The sequence below is a fragment of the Micropterus dolomieu genome, linkage group LG08 (genome assembly GCF_021292245.1).
Source record: "Micropterus dolomieu isolate WLL.071019.BEF.003 ecotype Adirondacks linkage group LG08, ASM2129224v1, whole genome shotgun sequence".
Lineage (NCBI taxonomy): Eukaryota > Metazoa > Chordata > Actinopteri > Centrarchiformes > Centrarchidae > Micropterus > Micropterus dolomieu.
In genome coordinates, this window is record NC_060157.1 from 20317338 (window position 1) to 20335298 (window position 17961).

At 41.4% G+C, this 17961-nt stretch overlaps 1 protein-coding gene across 3 annotated transcripts in view; it reads left to right on the top strand.

Moving 5' to 3' along the window:
• The first annotated feature begins 1826 nt into the window (after positions 1-1826).
• The window catches only part of ube4b (ubiquitination factor E4B, UFD2 homolog (S. cerevisiae)), a 21069-nt gene continuing 4934 nt past the window's right edge, over positions 1827-17961 (top strand). The window contains exons 1-26 of one of the 3 annotated variants that reach the window (XM_046055985.1): positions 1827-2142; positions 3339-3558; positions 4800-4935; positions 5467-5554; positions 5857-6001; positions 6130-6355; positions 6547-7035; positions 8353-8457; positions 9556-9697; positions 10344-10444; positions 10631-10745; positions 10954-11037; positions 11592-11648; positions 12253-12369; positions 12563-12661; positions 12759-12872; positions 13172-13370; positions 13478-13616; positions 13956-14055; positions 14257-14384; positions 14566-14664; positions 14951-15186; positions 15335-15461; positions 15590-15734; positions 17382-17516; positions 17674-17865. In XM_046055985.1, coding sequence (XP_045911941.1) covers positions 2119-2142; positions 3339-3558; positions 4800-4935; positions 5467-5554; positions 5857-6001; positions 6130-6355; positions 6547-7035; positions 8353-8457; positions 9556-9697; positions 10344-10444; positions 10631-10745; positions 10954-11037; positions 11592-11648; positions 12253-12369; positions 12563-12661; positions 12759-12872; positions 13172-13370; positions 13478-13616; positions 13956-14055; positions 14257-14384; positions 14566-14664; positions 14951-15186; positions 15335-15461; positions 15590-15734; positions 17382-17516; positions 17674-17865 — 3762 coding nt within the window. In that variant the 5' untranslated portion in view covers positions 1827-2118. The remainder of the gene's footprint in view (positions 2143-3338; positions 3559-4799; positions 4936-5466; positions 5555-5856; positions 6002-6129; positions 6356-6546; positions 7036-8352; positions 8458-9555; positions 9698-10343; positions 10445-10630; positions 10746-10953; positions 11038-11591; positions 11649-12252; positions 12370-12562; positions 12662-12758; positions 12873-13171; positions 13371-13477; positions 13617-13955; positions 14056-14256; positions 14385-14565; positions 14665-14950; positions 15187-15334; positions 15462-15589; positions 15735-17381; positions 17517-17673; positions 17866-17961) is intronic. The other 2 variants (XM_046055983.1, XM_046055984.1) reach the window with 2 other exon arrangements.

Consider the following 17961-nt stretch of genomic DNA (forward strand, 5'->3'; position numbering starts at 1 on the left):
TTTCTGTGAAGTTACTCTGTGCTGAAAGGCATCATGTGACCGACCACTCTAAACCCTAAAACCACACTAAAAGTTAATGTGTCATTTTCTCTGTAATGTGACTTCACATTAGAAAATGTCTTTCCCGTCAGGGTAGGGATTTACACCACTAGATGGCATCACTGCATTACTTTTGGCAGATAACATCGAAGGTTACTTTCAGCTGAGAAAAGAAAAATGTTCATGCAGGCTCTGTTTTGTGCAAACATTTTGTTTCCTTCTAATCTCTATTGTCTGATTTGACAAATTTGAGTTACCACATGTTCTTTGCTCCGGCTTGTGCTGTCCTGACATTTGCTTGAGGTTTTGGTAAATTCCCTTGTAGATACATTTATACTCAATGTACAGAAACTGAGGCGTAGTATATTTGGAATACAGATGTATATGAATTATGTATAATACAGTGGTTTTTGCAAGAAGTCTGAGTGTCATATTGTTTATTTATTTTTCTGATTGCATGCTAATACAAATCAACAATTGGATGTGACAGAACTGAAGTCGTAGTTTTTGGTGCCAATGAACAAATGAAAGTCAGGGCTCAGCTTCATTCGGTAATGTAGGCAAGACCACAAACCAAGCCACAAATCTTGGTGTAGTCATGGACCGCCACATTAAGACAATTACCAAGTCAGCCTACTATCACCTGAAGAATACATCCAGGATTAATGGACTTATGTCTCAGCAGGACCTGGAAAAACTTGTCCGTGCATTTATCTTCCGTCGACTCGACTACCGTAACGGTGTCTTTACAGGTCTCCCTAAAAAAATGATCAGACAGCTGCAGCTGATTCAGAATGCTGCTGCTTGAGTCATCACTAAGACCAAAAACGTGGATCACATCACTCTAGTTCTGAGGTCTTTACATTGGCTTCCTGTATGCCAAAGGTTGATTTCAAAGTAGGCCTACTGCTGTTGGTTTATAAAGCACTGAATGGTTAGGTTGGGTTGGTAGGTTAGGTTGACGGTAGATTTCTGATCTTCTGTTTGGTTATGAACCATCCAGACCCCTCAGGTTGTCTGGGACAGGTCTGCTTTTTGTCCCCTGGGTCAAAACTAAACATGGAGAAGCAGTGTTCAGTTTTCATGCTCCATATATCTGGAACAAACTCCCAGAAAACTGCAAGTCTGCTGAAATTGTCAACTCTTTTAAATCAAGACTGAAGACTTTTCTTTTTACCACTGCCTTTAATTAAATTAAATGTAAGGCTGTAAATTTTACTGTCCTGTTTTATTCTGTTTTTATTTTCTAATTAACTCTTTAAAAATGTATTTCAGTGTCTTTTTTAAGTTTCCCTATGTTGCTTTTGTATTTTATGTAAAGCACTTTGAATTGCCTTGTTGTTGAAAGTTGCTCTACAAATAAACTTGCCTTGCATAGTAGCCTCACTCATAGATCTGGCCACAGGTGATGATGAGGCAGGCTCTGTGATATAATAAATCTGTGCTTTATTACAAAGAGTCTTACACTATATCCTATAGACAAACTGTCATCTATAGCTACTAATGTAGTGTGTAGTTCAATAAAATCTGTTTGTAGTGACCTTGTGCAGCACTCACTGTTTTCATGTGCAACAACACAGTGTGTGCTGTTTTATAAGGGAGAAAGGGAAACATAAGCATGGATATGATTAACTAGTTGGCAGCCAAACCATTAGCAATGCAAACCATTTGTTTATTACAAAAAATCCATACCACAGGTGACATGCTAAATGTATCTGTGTGACCGCGACTCAGTGTACCTTCACACCTCCTCCAGTAGGCTGGTCTTTTTAGTCACGTGACATTGTGTAGATCCAAAATGGCCGGTGTTATATTTTGACGTATAATAGCCAGCTACTTTTCTTTTTGTTTCATTCTTGGTAGAAAACTTGCAAACGAGAGGGTTTTTGGAGGAACTGTATCTTGCTACCCTCCGTATACCGGTGTCCTAGTTTTTATCTTGAAGACAATCAAGACTGACACACATTAGTTGAACGAGTTAGACTATGCATATTTAGTTCTAATACAAGCTAGCTAGCTGGCTCTGGCTGGCACACATAAAAGCAGTTGAAAGTGAATTAGCTTGCTAACTTAGCTGCGATGGAGGAGTTGAGCGCAGATGAGGTAAGGTGACAATGGAAAAACGCACACTGCGAGTGCCATTAATTAATTTCGCGGTGTTTTGCTAACGTTATAACTAAGACGTACGTTTACCAATGTCTTCCATTCCTTTGGACATCCTGTCAAATTGTCTTGCTACTAGCCGACTTGCTACTAAAGCTAGCTCAGAGGCTAGCTTAGTCTAAATTGAAGAAATGTATCCGCGATAAAATCCCATTTACAAGTTAGCTCAACACATAAGTCCGTGTTATCCAACGTAACACATGATATTTATTTAGGAGAGTTTAATATAAAAGAGTGAAATTACTAGAAGTTGGATGCAGGTCGTATGTTTTTGTCACCGTTGTGTACGTTAATTTAATTTAGCCGGAGCACAATGCTAACTAGCTAACATACTGCTAGAAGCTGTGCACAAGCTGGCCCATGGATAACATTGTTTTCTTATAAAACAACAACATTCACGTAAATACATCAATTGCTTTCATTTGGAAGGTGTTTTCTACAGGTCATAATTCGACAGATAACGTTTCATTGTGTTTACCGAGTTGATTTGGCATATCTTCTTGCGGTAAGCTAACGTTAGCTGACAGTTGCTAACGTTGTTTTGCTAACACAAAAAATTAGCCTGCTAGACGACTCAGCATAAAAGACACACCGGGCCACCATTGTGCAATCAAATGTGGGCCGACTCTGTGCCCAATGAGAGGTTCCCCTGGAACCACACACAACATTGAAGATTTCTCTTCGTCACCATGTACCCGTATTTAACTAACGTAACTCGATCAACTCGCAACTGAGTGTTGATTTGCTAAGTTAAGGTCTTCAGCTGAGTTGCACGATTGATCACGATTAGTGCTCAAATCTGACTTAGTTCGTAATGTAGGTTAAATTGTATCCATTCGACAAGGCCTGCCTTTTAAATTCAAGACCGTGTCTCTTCAAAATCGACTCAATTGTTTACAAATTGTCTGGGACTAATAATCAAAGATGGGTAATGAAAATGAACGAATCGTCACAGAGTCACATTCTGGCTGATTTTGCCAATCACTTATCCAGAGACAAAAAATAGGCTTATCATTTAATGGGCAATATACATTTGTTAGTCCTGTTATAAAAAGCCCATATTTCCTTTGTATGTACAGTGAGCTTTCATAGGAACCTTTAGTGAACATGTGAATCTGCTGGTATATTTATTAAAGATTCGCAGAAGGCGACTGGCACGGCTGGCAGGGGGACAGACGTCACAGCCCAACACCCCTCTCAGCACACCCCTGACATCCCCACAGAGAGAGACTCCCCCTGGACCGCTCCCTGGACCCTCAGGTGCCGCACCCCAGCCCCTGCCACCAGCTGCCTCTCACTCATTGGGGCTCAATGTCCACAGTGGTACCCCTGCCACATCCCCTATGGGTACTTCTGGTAAGAACTGAATAAGATCTACAGGTTTTGGGATGTATTTAGCAAATCTGTATTAATTACTGGTATTGCAGGCAATACTTTAGGTTACATCTTGACAGTAAGGTTTGATGTGTGCAACAGGTCAGGATCCATTTAGCTTTTTCCGGTTGTCACCATGGAGTTATTGTTGTCAACCTCTTTTGTGATCTATAGTCTAACCCTATCATCTTACGCAAATGGGCATGTGACGCGTTGTCTCTGAGGCTTGGAAGATAAACAACCGTGGTTGTTTGAGTTTGAGTGCAACACTGAAAGAGACCTTTTTATATTTGTGTACTTAATATTTAAACAGCATGAACCAGGTGTACACCCCTGAATGACATGAACACAAACAGCAGCATCTTGTTGCGATCACCAGTGTCCCTGTTTTACACCAATGTTGGCCTGTGGTAAAGCGTGAGAATTGTTGCTTTCATGGACAGCTCTAGAAGAAAACACTAGTGAGCCATGTATTGTATGTTCATGTGTTGTTATTGCTATAGTAGGCTACCTTGTAGGGCCAGTGGGGTGGTCAAAATTTGTGATTTTCTTCTTGCCATTCACAAAATATTTAAGTATTCTTCTTGACACAAGCAGTGTAATGAGGGTAATGATGTTCTAGTCTTTCATCCACATTAAGATCCTGGGTGTTCATCATCGCTTATGGGATGGCGCACTGGTTGGTCTTAAAAATGCCAATCTGAGCCTTTACTAACCCAGTGTGGCTAAACAATTGTTTTTTTGGACAAATATTTAAAACTTTAAGTAACTGCTTAATCATGTCTAATCTATGAAGTGTTTCTATAGATTAGCTTGAGAGTTAGTTGGAAATGATGACAAAAAACAAACTTATAAACTGTTTATTAAATCTCAATACCATATTGTACAAAAACTAAATCAGTGGCATCATAACATGAGGAATGTAAAGTGAAAACAAGACATGACAGACTAAAATCCAAGGCTGCAAGGACAGAAATATAAATGAACCATAATGGATACGTTTTGGAGGAGACCTAGAAGATGAAACTGTTTCTCATCTGCTACGGTAAGTCTCTCCAAAGTGGGGGGGCTTTGAAAGCAGAGATTCGAGCAGTCTAGAAGAGCAAACAAACAAAACCTACACTTGCCATCTAACTTGAAGCCAGAGCTACAATACAACACCTTTTCCTGAACCAAGAAGAAAAATTCTTATTTAAGACTCAAATTTGTTTCTGCTTTTGCAGGGGTGGCATATGGTAGTCAGAGCAGCGAGGGTGTGAGCTCCCTCTCCAGCTCCCCCTCCAACAGCCTTGAGACTCAGTCCCAGAGTTTGTCCCGATCGCAGAGCATGGACATTGACACTGCCTCCTGTGAAAAGAGGTAAGTGTTTTTCCAATGGCATGTTGTATAGCCCATGTCTTTTTAAAAATGATACTCTGTTTTGAGTATCAAATACTCTCCTCTTGTGGGTTTGAAAGTTCGCTGTGTAAAAAAAAATAAAAAAAATAAAAAATAAAGATTTCATCATGGAGAACAGAGACTGTGTGGCCGGCTTAATAGTTTATGTTTCACCCCAAAAACATATATTGGAACACTTGTTCACAAAATGACTACATAAATGCTGTGAATATCACAGGTTGTTTCTATGTAAAGGCTTAACAATATTCAAAAGCGACTTTTTCTTTTTGTAAGTAAGTCAGAAAGCTGTATTTTATTTATTTATTTATTTTTTTACAAAAACCGTAGTGTTTCATAGCATGGCCTTATATTTTGTTCTTACAACATCTGGTTAGGAAGTTTGTTGTAAAAGAGACACAAATACAACACTTAACTAAACGATCGTGGTTTGAGTGTTGGCGTGGTCTGCTTTGGGATGAAGAGACGTACTAAGAACTGCACCTCTTTTCCCAGCATGTCCCAGGTGGATGTGGACTCAGGGATAGAGAATATGGAGGTGGAGGACAGCGATCGCAGGGAGAAGAGGAACTTGACTGATAAGGTAAACAGCAGCAGTGAACATGAATCAAAAGAGAGTCCTTAATTACTTGGCCTACTTAACTTTGATCACGTCCATCTTGAGATCAAGTGAGTCTTTAAATGAGTAAACATAAAAGTTGTCATTGGGGACTTTCCATAGAGTCTTGGTTTCATTTTCATTTATTACAGTTCATTGATGCATATCTGTTTCTTGAAAGACCAGAGTGATCATGAGATAATGAGTATCATAATAGCATTAATGCTGCAAATGGCTCTAGGTTGTGATGAAATCCTAACTGTTGTCTCTTCATTTGTGTACCACAGGAAACCTCTGCGAACTCAGACGTCTCAGAAGAACAGGCTCTGCAGCTCATTTGTAAGATCCTCCGCGTATCGTGGAAGGAGCAGGATAGAGATGTCATCTTTCTCCCTTCACTGGCTGCTGAGTTCCACCAGAACCCTAAGGATGGTATGTCACTAAATAACATCTGCATCTCAGTCACCCTAACAAGCCGAATGACCTTGCACTCTATGAGAAGGCAAAGTTTTGTTCACAGCTTCGAACGACTCCTGCATTTGATGATTTTTCTCCCGCAGTATACTCTGACTTCAAAGACCTAATCGGCCAGATCCTGATGGAGGTCTTAATGATGTCCTCACAGTCACGTGTCCACAACCCCTTCGCCAGCTTGACCGCCACCTCTCAGCCAATTGCAGCAGCCAAATCTCCCGACCATCGTCTGACGCTGGTGCAGCCCTCAAGTCAAGGTGGCAGCCCGATGGGCCCCAGTGCAGGGTGTTTTGGAGCCAGCTCTCTGTCCAGGCAAGTAACTTGACTCAGTGTGACTCCCAGAGACATATCAAAGCTCTCGATTGGTCACCTACGCTCCTCCTCAAAAGTGTGCTTTCTTGATATTTATTTGGTATCGTGATTGGAAGCTGCCATTTCAATTATTTAAGCCGTTGCTGTTGCTAGATGAGTTTTGCCAATCATTGTCTCAATGTTGTCCACAGTCTATATGGGGGTGGTAGTCCTCACACGATGGCTTTGGATGCAGCCAAGACGACCTCCCCATCTCTCCCCACATCTCCTACACCCTCTTTACCTTCTACACCCTCTACCCCACAATTCATTGTTCCTCCTAGCCCACCTGCTACTGCTACTCCGAGACACACTCTCAACCCTCCATCTGCCCCCATGCCCATCTCCCAGCGCTATCGGCCTTACTCTGTCACCTCTCCCTTTGGGGCTCCTTCCCCATCTAGCCCGAGTCCCAGAGGACTTAGTTTCCCGGGACCCTCTCCTATCCCTGCGGGACCCCCAGTTTCTCCCAGCACCCCAGTTTCCATGCCACCACCCAGCCCCCAGTCCCTCTCCTTGAGCTCACCTAGGGCCCGCAACCAGCCGTCCTCCACACCCCCTCCCGTGGTGCCCCCTTCTCCCAGGTTGAATACCCGACAGGCTGCCTTGGCTGCCTTTGCTGCCAGGATGCCGCAGTCTAGGTACCTCATTTGCATATCAGTGTGTGGTGCATACGCAAGCAAACATACTAAAACCTTAACTTTTTGTGAACCACCAGATTTGGGGTTGGGTGTGAATTGAGTCTTGCAGCTAAATCTTTGGCCAGATGCCTTTTGTTGGATACACTGCTTATTATATTCATTTTCATGCAGTCAGTTCTCATCTAGCTTATATTGATCTCAACTGGGTAAGATTTAGACTACTTGTAGAGGTTAATGGACAACCTGATATTTTAGCATTTCAGTGTTTAAAGTCTTAAGGGAGAGAGAGTGAGAGAGAGAGTTCGAGCAGCAATTGTATTAAAAAAAAAAAAAAAAAAAATACAGTATATTGTCTGTTGCAAGTGTCCAAATGGTGTTTAAGAGAGGGATTTGAAATATATTGTATAATATAACACCTCTATATATCTTCAATAATATTCAATTGCATTACTTGATATTTAACCAAAAATGCTAATATAGGGGTTGTTCAGACACCTAACAGACATTCTAGTTTCTTAAAGCTTGGGTATGCACATTACTTCAAAAGCATTTTTTTGAAATTGTCTTTATATCCAGACAGCAATCAATAAATCAAATGCCTTGACACCAGATATTTAAAATTTCTGTATCCGTGGCACTCACAGGACTGTAATCTGCACTTTAAATAATTTAATTCAGTCCAAATGAAATTTTTTGGCTGGCCTGCCTACCTGCCTGCACCCTGCCCGTGCACTCACTACACACGAAAGTGTGTTTTGAATGAGTGGCTTTGGCGGGAGGCCTGTTATTATTCGGTTGGATACTTACAAAATCTAAATTGCCTACCCCAGCTTTAATTTGCAGAATTAAGGCTGCTTGTTGCTAATATATATAATTTTAAAAGGTCTAACCCATTTGCAAATAACTAATATTATAGATATAGTTTAACAAAGGTGTTTTATAGGTCCTACATTGCTATAAAACTCTCGAGCAAACAAGATGTGGCTTATGCCTCTTTGCATTGACTTGCTTAAGAGAAGTTGCATGAGTGATCGTGACGCTCAGTTCAGTAATTGTTTGAAAACGTGTTCTGAGAGTGTATAAAAGCTGTAGACAAAATATCTTAAGCACAAGAAGTAGTTATCAAGCAAACATGCCACCCTCCAGCATCCTTCCCTTTGTGCTTCCATCTTCCTTGTCGTCTTTTTTTGGGACTTGTTACCATTCCACATATGTCTTCATGTTTTTTCACTTCCCTTCTGTCTCCTCATGCTTGCACAACATCTTTTTCTTCCAAACCTTTTCTCACCCCTCCTGTCTATTTCCTCATCACGTTAGCCCCTTGTCGTACCTGTTCTTTGCCCTCTCTGACTTGGCTCACGACAGCAGTGATGAAGATTCTGAGGAGGAGGAGGATTTTGCGCGGGTTCAGTTTGGGTCCAGGTACACCGCTGCACGGTGTGTGTTTGTGTGTGCTTGCTCAGCCCACTGCATGTTCCAGTGGGCCCAGGAAGCTTTCCACTAACTGTGCACAAACACACCAGGGTAGAGTGGTGAAAAAGGCTTAGCTGTCTTTAAGAGTGCCTTAACACTTCTGGTCATTAGAGGTGTAGGTGTATAACTTTTAGTATTTAATATGGTGGTAAGTTTTAAAGATGTTTTTCTACAGAGCTGTAGAAGCTTATAATACATCCACCTTCATTGTGGTTTAGGTCAGAGTAACTGAAAATACCTGAATTTCTGTAACCCTTAACACATTTCCTGGCCCTTTTCCCTATTTATTGGCTAGAGTCGACTGACTTCCATTTTTAATGTTAATGAATTTGAATATGTCAGATGTATTTTAACCCTCTTAGTGCAGCATGAGGGTCTTGTGCATATGGTAGTCTTGAACAGTTATTAAGTTGATGCATGGATGGTATCATTACATGAGAAAGGGCAGAGTAAGTGTGTGTGTGTGTATGGAGTCAAACTGAATAAAAATGAAGGTTTAGTTCAGCTTGCATCAAATATTTATTTGTGGTAAATTGGCATGAATAAAGCTGCATTGTTTAACAATACTACCTGTTGTGTGGATTTAATTTTTAGCTTCAAGAACAGTTGGGCAGAGGTGATATATTCTGCATTGCCTGTGTAGATAACAAAGTTAATTGTATTACCTCCTAAAGTTTGTCATGCTTTGAAGCAGCTCACATGCAGGTTTTGCGGTCACAGCTGACCACTAACTGCAATTTAAACTCCGTATTTGCCAGTTAAATGTGGCAAGCTGAATCCTAATATTGGCTTCAAAGACTTGCTGCAAACAGCTCTTGAATTTTTAATATCTGTTTTTCTTATCAAGAGCCCTTTACTGTACTGAGATGCCGCAGTGCCATCACTAATGCCTTATAGTTTGTTTTTTTTCTTTCAGGACCCTTGAGAGTGGGTTTGAGTTTGTTAACCAAACATACATGAGTATGTTGCAAACGGCATATCTCTCTGTGCTTTGATGTTGTATGTTATTTAATGAGCCCCGCATTGTCCTTGTTTTTTTGTTTGTAGTCTTGGTGCATGTGGAGGAGGGATGTCCTCCGATTCAGCCAGCGACCGCTTCACCATTGAAGCGTGCAAAGAGACAGAGATGCTGAACTACCTCATCGAGCGTTTTGACAGTGTTGGCATGGAGGAGAGGAAAGCTCCCAAGGTAACTGGCTGTCTGTAAGACAAAGATGTCTCAACCAGGTTTTATTCACAAAATTTACACTAAAAGCATTCTTTTTTAATTTTTCTTTTACTAAAGAATAAAAACCTATATAGAGATTCAGTAGACAAAAGCATGTTTTGTTATTTGTTGAAATTATCTTTAGATCCTGACAGCAATCAGCAAATGTGCTTACACAAAAATGAGAGGGGGGAAAAAAAGGTGTCTGTGGCTTTCACAAGACTTTACTAAGCACGGATATGGCCTACCTACCTACGTGCACTCTGCCTGTATACTCACTACATATGAAAATGTGTTTTGAGGGAGGCCTGAAGGAAGAGGGTGGGGATTTTGGTGTTGGATACTTTTTCTTGCTAGTTTTTCCAATGTTGTGTACCCTGGCTTTAAGGAATGTAATTGTACTAACAATGCTTCTTTACAGCTTATTCACTGTGTATAAATTGGACAGGCGAACAGTCTGTACTTCAGAGGCGAGCTGCAGGCCAGATGGTCTGAAAATGAGTGAAGGTTTGGCTCGTCAAAGAACAGTGTGATTCAGCAGAGTGTGGGGAGAGTTTGTGTGAAAATAGCAGCATACATTTTTACACCTCAAACTGATTCTCCTATACTGTCTATTTCTCTATCTTAGATGTGCAGCCAACCGAATGTCAGCCAGCTTCTCAGCAACATTCGCTCTCAGTGTATTTCAAATGTTGCCCTGGTCCTGCAAGGCACCCTGACCCAGCCTCGGTAAGAAAGCCAGCCACACACTGTGGCAATTTTGGGGTAATTTTCTTATGTCACTGTATGTGTGTATGTTCTGTTCCATTTCGTTTAAGTCTGAGTCTCCATAGCAACTACTCTTTCACCTGGACTCCAGACACATTATTTATTTATTTAATTTCAGCACAATGCTTCTCTGTTTTCTACATGTAGGAGCCCTCTGCAGCAGTCTCTGCTGGTACCTTATATGCTGTGTCGGAACCTTCCATATGGCTTTATTCAGGAACTTGTGCGCATTACCCACCAGGAGGAAGAGGTGTTCAGACAGGTGGGAAGCACCCAGTCATCAGTTTTTGATACACGTTTATAATCAATCAACGAACTACACTGTACTGTACTCTCTCTAAAGCACCTTCACAGTTATGAAGAAATTGCAATAATTCAGGCAGACGTAGAAAACATCAACAACTTGAGATTTTGCTGTGAGCTGGAAATGCATTTCTGAAAGTTGACATATTAACGATCTTGTTTTTCAGATCTTCATTCCCATCCTCCATGGACTGGCTCTTGCAGTGAAAGAATGTTCCTTTGACAGTGACAACTTTAAATTCCCCCTCATGGTGAGGAGATCTTGTCCTGGACTGACCTATACTGTAGCACCAGGCGGGAGATGAGACTTGATGTAGTTACAGTTGTAGGGGATATACAGTACAGCAGGGCTTAATGAGGTCCTGGCAGCCTGTCAGACTACCTGACAGCTCCAGATGTATAGTACCATATGCGTGCAGATGTTCTTAAATATGCAGTATTATAGCGTTCCTCAGTCAAGCGCTGGCTGTTGCTAATCATTCATGCTAGCATACACAATGATATTACTGTAACCTGATTTGGGATCTCTATATGAATTTAATATATTCAAGTTGTTAATTTTAAGAATGTTGTCGTTACATTGTTTTGCGGGCTGCTTGTTAGAGAATATCATTGGTTGTAATTTGCTTCTAACAAATGTAAGGAAACCATCTCTTGAACAATAATCTCACATTTGCTATTGCTAATTTTTATGTTTGCCATACTATATAACCCAGTTTACCTGGAAATGAAACATGCATATTTAAGGAAAATCTCAACTGCAGCACTGTTTTAGTGGTGTGTTTTTTTTGTTTGTTTTTTACAGGCATTAGCTGAGCTTTGTGAAATCAAATATGGAAAGACTCATCCCGTGTGCAGTCTGGTGAGTATACAGTTGGATGTCCAAAGCTACATTTTGACATTTGAGTTCTTTATTATGTCTGCATGGCTCAGATTATTAAGGCTGTTTATTTATCAAGTCACTAAACAATTACGGACTGCTTAAGTAATTCCCCAAGAAGATGAGGGGATTTTATTTGCATGTCTGGCTTTTGTCTTGTTGTTTATACCGTCATCATACCTGCATGGCTAGTCGACATCAGCACAGAAGAATGTGCTCTGTTTATTGTATTTGTGACACCAAGTGCTCTTCCTGCTTCACAGAAGAAGGGTGAGACAAAATTCCCCTGCACATGGTGGACTATAATTACATATATATTAATATTATATCTGCTGCATAATATTTATTTTAAGACACATTTAGCTTTTCTAAAGCGACTTAAATTGAGTCAGTAGTTGGGAATACACTGATCAGTTTGTCTTCCACGGTTGTTGATGGGAAACATACTGGTTTTCACTGGAATTTAACTTTAGTTTGATGGGATGGTCACTAGCACCACTAGACAATAAAATGTGTTAAATGTTTGTGGATTGAAAACACAAAAACCTGTGCTGTAACATGTGTCTGTCATGGCTCTTCTGTGCAGGCAACGTCGCTGCCTCTGTGGTGTCCCAAACCTCTGAGCCCTGGTTGTGGCAGAGAGATCCAGAGACTGTCTTACCTGGGAGCTTTCTTCAGCCTCTCTGTGTTTGCTGAGGATGATGTGAGTTTTCTATGTGATGTGAAATAAGTAACATAACTGAATAGCACCAGAGTAGCCAATTTGCTATGTGTTTTCATACTTAAAGGTCCTGCCAAAAGTGAGAGCACACCTAATGCAATAATGCTGCAAACACAACAAGTTGTTTAAGGTACAATCTTTAACGAGTTAACTCAACACTTCTCTCTTTGTTTAGACCAGAGTGGGAGACAAGTATTTCTCTGGCCCAGCCATCACCATGGAGAACACGCGAGTCGTCAGCCAATCATTGCAGCACTACCTGGAGTCAGCAAGGGTGAGTCATGGCTTCATAATGAATTTATTTATTCATTCATTAGCTTATCCTTTTGTATAAAGAATAATGTGTTAAAATGATGTATTATCTTTTTCAGGGTGATCTTTTCAAAGTTCTCCATAACATCCTACTAAATGGAGAAACGCGCGAGTCCGCTCTTAATTACATGGCAGCTCTAGTCAACTACAATGTGAAGAAAGCCCAGATGCAGGTAATTTGCAAAAGTCATTCATTTCCACATCTAAAAGAATTTTTTTGAGTTACCAAACTGTATTCAGTTCTATAGTTTGAATGTTGATATTTCTAAGTTTGAAAATTAAATAATTAAAAAATAGAGAATTTAAAAAAAAAGAAAAATAAGGGAAGAAAAAAATTGTTTCCCCATTGTGTTATCAGACCTTACTGTCAAACATAAGTTGTTGGGGGTTTTTTGCTGATTAGTTGTCATTGAGGTTTAAGGTACAGCTTTTGAATTTACAATTGTACTGAATTCACCTTCTTCTCTCTTAGACTGATGACAAGTTGGTGTCTGCAGACGGCTTCATGCTCAACTTCTTATGGGTGCTGCAGCAGCTGAGCATGAAGATCAAGCTGGAGACGGTGGACCCCTACTACATTTTCCATCCACGGTGTCGCCTTGTTGTCAGCCTAGAGGAGACTCGTCTGAAAGCCACCATGGAGGAGCTCAAGTGCTGGCTGACAGAGCTGCGTAAGTTAGCCATAAATAAAAATACAGGTTTAATTCTTGTTGAGATTGATTGATGGTGGTATGTTTCTGTAATAGAAATAATGACTTTTATTTGTTCGTGTGGACAGATGAAGACCCTACCAAGTTCTCAGAACCCAAGTTCCCAACTGAGTGTTTCTTCTTGACGCTGCACACCCACCATTTGTCCATCCTGCCTGGCTGCAGGCGCTACATCCGCAGGTTGCGAGCCATCCGTGAACTGAACAGGTACACGCTCACGTTGTTTTTTTTCCTCTAACCCGTGGGGACATCTCATTGATTATAATGCATTCCCTAGCCCTTTACCCTAACCTTAACTATCACAGCTACATCCTTTACCCTAACCTTAACTATCACAGCTACATCCTTTACCCTAACCTTAACTATCACGGCTACACGTCTAACCTTTACCCTTACCTTACCCGTAAACCTTAACCTTCAACCTTGTGGGGTCCAGCATTTTGGTCCCCACAAATGTGGCAGACTGCACAAGTATAGTGGAATCCCACACACGACCACAGAGGTATGCTCTGTCTGTGTTTTGATGGTGTTGTTTTCCCATGTTAGAACTGTAGAAGAGCTGAAGAACAGTGAAACTCAGTGGAAAGATTCCCCCCTGGCTAGTCGACACAGAGAGATGCTCAAGCGATGCAAAACCCAGCTCAAGGTCAGTGTAACATCCTTGTGTATGCACCCACTGTCTTTCTTTGATTGATTAAACCTTCAACACTGATTTAAAGGTACAGATGCACGGATACTCATTTGTCACTTTACTAGACTATCATTCAGGGCTGAAACATGCAGGATTGCAGGAAAGAGCATATTTATAGAGATGTGATCCTTATCGTGTGTGACTTTGTCCTGTCAGAAACTGGTGCGAGCCAAAGCTTGTGCTGACGTGGGCCTTCTGGATGAGAACCTGCTGCGCAGATGTTTGCAGTTCTACAGCACAGTCATTCAGCTCATTCTTCGCATGGTAGATCCTGCTTACCCAAAGTGAGTCGCCCTGCTGCTGACAGGCCACGTTACTGTATGTTGTGATATTGATGTACAAGGAACAGATGTGGCATCACACAGAGCTTTTCTTGTGGTCTTTGGTATCTTTCAAGCTTTGTTCCACTTCAGAGTGTGTAATGAATCAAGATGTAAGTAGTGTGTTTGTTCATTCCTTACACAGCATTACCCTGCCACTGAATCCTGAGATTCCCAAAAGCTTTGCTGCTCTGCCTGAGTTCTACATTGAAGATGTGGCTGAGTTTCTGCTTTTTGTCGTGCAGTAAGTTTATAGTTTAGTCTTGCGCACTTGTCTCATTGGTCAACTATGTCGTAACAGTGAATAGTTTGTGGATAGGAGTAATTTTAAATTATAAATTGTTTACGCTCCAACATGTCTGTTTAAAAGAAAGGACAATATAATATGAATGAAACATTAAATGTCAAAGAAGACATGGACACAAAGAAATGCATTTATCAATACACAATATGGGCTGATTCTTTAGTAAGTAATGTATAAACTGTTTTCAGCCCTGCTTGTTTCATCCCTTCCTCCTCTCGTCTTCCAGGTATTCTCCCCAGGTTTTATATGAGCCATGTGTCCAGGACATTGTCACATTCTTGGTGGTGTTCATCTGCAGCCAGAACTACATCAGGAACCCCTACCTTATCGCCAAGTTGGTGGAGGTGCTGTTTGTCACCAACCCTGCTGTACAGCCTCGTACTCAGCGGTTCTCTGAAATGATGGAGAACCACCCGCTGTCTGTCAAACAGCTGGTCCCCGCCCTCATGAAGTTCTACACTGGTGAGTTCTATGTATACTGTACTACGGTGTTGTCATAGTGAATGGGATGTAGTGTAAATTATGATCTGCAAAAATAATAATGTAGTTTCTAGTCCTTTTACTGTAAGGTCCTTTCCTTTTTGACTTTAAAACTGTCTCTCCTGGTCAGATGTTGAGCATACCGGCGCCACCAGCGAGTTTTATGATAAGTTCACTATACGGTACCATATCAGCACTATCTTCAAGAGCCTCTGGCAGAACCTTGCCCACCATGGCACCTTCATGGAGGAGTTCAAGTGAGTTTGCTTTTTGGTCATGATGTAAACAAATTACACAATTTAGGTCTGAATCAGTGGCCATTGACTTGGATCAATTCCAACTTGACCTACCCTTTCATCTTCTTTCAAACTTACTCCCCCTCTAGCTCCGGCAAGCAGTTTGTGCGCTACATCAACATGCTGATTAATGACACCACCTTCTTGTTAGACGAGAGCCTTGAGTCCCTGAAGCGTATCCACGAAGTTCAAGAAGAGATGAAGAATAAGGAGCAGTGGGATCAGCTACCTAGGGTCAGTGCTCAGCATTATTGGGTGCATGCATTATCACAACAGTAACAATTAAGCTTAATTTATTTAAAGAGGTTGTATTATGCTTTTTTCGCTCTCCTTTATTGAGTTATATATCTTTTTTGTGCATGTAATAGGTTTGCAAAGCGAATAAGCCCAAATCCACCCCAAAGGGAGTTCCCATCTGAACTGCCTGAAAACGGCTCGTTTGTAGTCCAGCCTTTTCCCTTTGTTCTCTGTGACGTCACAGCAAATTGCGTTGGTCCGACACCCTCAAAAACACCGGTGGAAAAACACACTGAGCTGTAGCACACAGTGACAATACGTTCACCTGCTGCCTCCCCTCTCCCTTCCAAACATTAGCTACCCTCCAGCCAGTCAATGGACATAAGCTGTTACTGTGATGTAGAAACGGTGCTCAGTTATAACTTTCTGTATGAAAGATTCATTTGTTACAGATTAATAACTCCCCACTCTGAAACTCTTACTCCAGTCCATGTTGCTAAACTGGCAAAGGGAAGATTGTAGAGCTGAACCGAAGCCATGTTTACCGGCTTTTCATGACCTGCCCTACTCCGCTTCTGATTGGCTAGTAGTTGTTAACTAAGAACTGCGCATGTGAAACTCCCAACAAAGATCTTGTAGAGGTAAGATGCATCACTCCATAGCTAAAATGAAGCGTTCCACAAGCAGGGTGAAAAGAGGAGCTGCAGCAATTTGCAGTATGACACAAATCTGCAGTTTTTTTGAAAATGAAACCATGTAGACCTGTTCTGGTAAGATTTTGAACCTGAAAAAGAGCATAATATGACCTCTTTAAGCAATAAAACCAAGTGGGAAGCTTCCAGTCAGAGACCTGAGGTGAACGCGAAGCCCCTTAAACCTGCATTCTATCGAACGGCCAGCAGGGAGCAACTCTTCTGGCTGCAAAAGAAGTCCGTCTCCATTAGAAATAATGGTAAAATGACCCTACTTCTCAGCTGATTTATTACCTCAGTAAACATTTTCCTAATGAGTGTATAGCCTTAATCGGTAGTTCCAAGTCTTCTTCAATACAACATGTTCATTTAGTAAATTATCGACCCATTCAGAGGAAAATAGACCGTACAGCATAGTATGCTTCAGGGTGGGATTATCTGGGATTGACAAGTCATTACCATGGCGACCTGTCAGTCTAGAGTGATCCGTACCCACGGCACTGTGTAAATTTAACCAGCGTACTTGAAAAAGCTTATTAGGAGTTGGCTGTTCACTTTCTCTGGTGAGTACATTTAGTTTTAAGACTGTTGTTCGCTAGACAAAATTGTCAGCCCTGCTAAAATGACAGTTAACGTGAATTACAGATTCACCTAGCTAAGCAAGCTAGCCACACACGGCCGTTAGCTCCACCATCTCGTCCAAATATGGCCACGTCCGGTGCCACTGGTTGCAAAAATCAACATGGCGGTGCCATATCGGCCAACGGGTGTCGTCCACTTCTTATATACAGTCTATGAATAAAACACAGAATTGAAGTAAACACTAAAAGTAGTTATCACAGTGTTAAACCTCCAAAAGGAGACAAAGACAAAATGGTAATAAAGTGGTTATAGTGTGAGCTGAGGCAGATTATCAACTGATGCTGAGCTGTGTTTACCTGCAAACTTTCAGGAGCAGCAGCAGAGCCGCCAGTCCCAGCTGACTCAGGATGAGCGGGTGTCTCGCTCCTATCTGGCCCTGGCCACAGAGACTGTTGAAATGTTCCACATCCTCACCAAGCAGGTCCAGAAGCCTTTCCTCAGGCCCGTAAGTGTCGCTGCCCCCACTGGACATTTTGAACAATGGTCACACTTGCTCTATGAGTGGAAATATATTTTCGATTGTAAAGGCCACGTTGTCTGCCTAAACTTGGACAGACTGAACCCAACAAACTTTTCTAAACAGCACCCTCTTTTTCACACAGGAGCTGGGGCCTCGTTTAGCTGCAATGCTGAACTTTAACCTCCAGCAGCTCTGTGGGCCGAAGTGTCGGGACCTGAAGGTGGAGAACCCAGAGAAGTACGGCTTTGAGCCCAAGAAGCTCTTAGACCAGCTGACTGACATCTACCTGCAGCTAGACTGTGCTCGCTTTGCTAAAGCAATTGCAGATGACCAGGTTGGTTGAGTAAAAATATAATTTATAAAGATTAAGCTTTACTATGTGTGTTTATAAAAAAAAGTAATACTTCTTGACTCTAATGGCAAAAGTGGG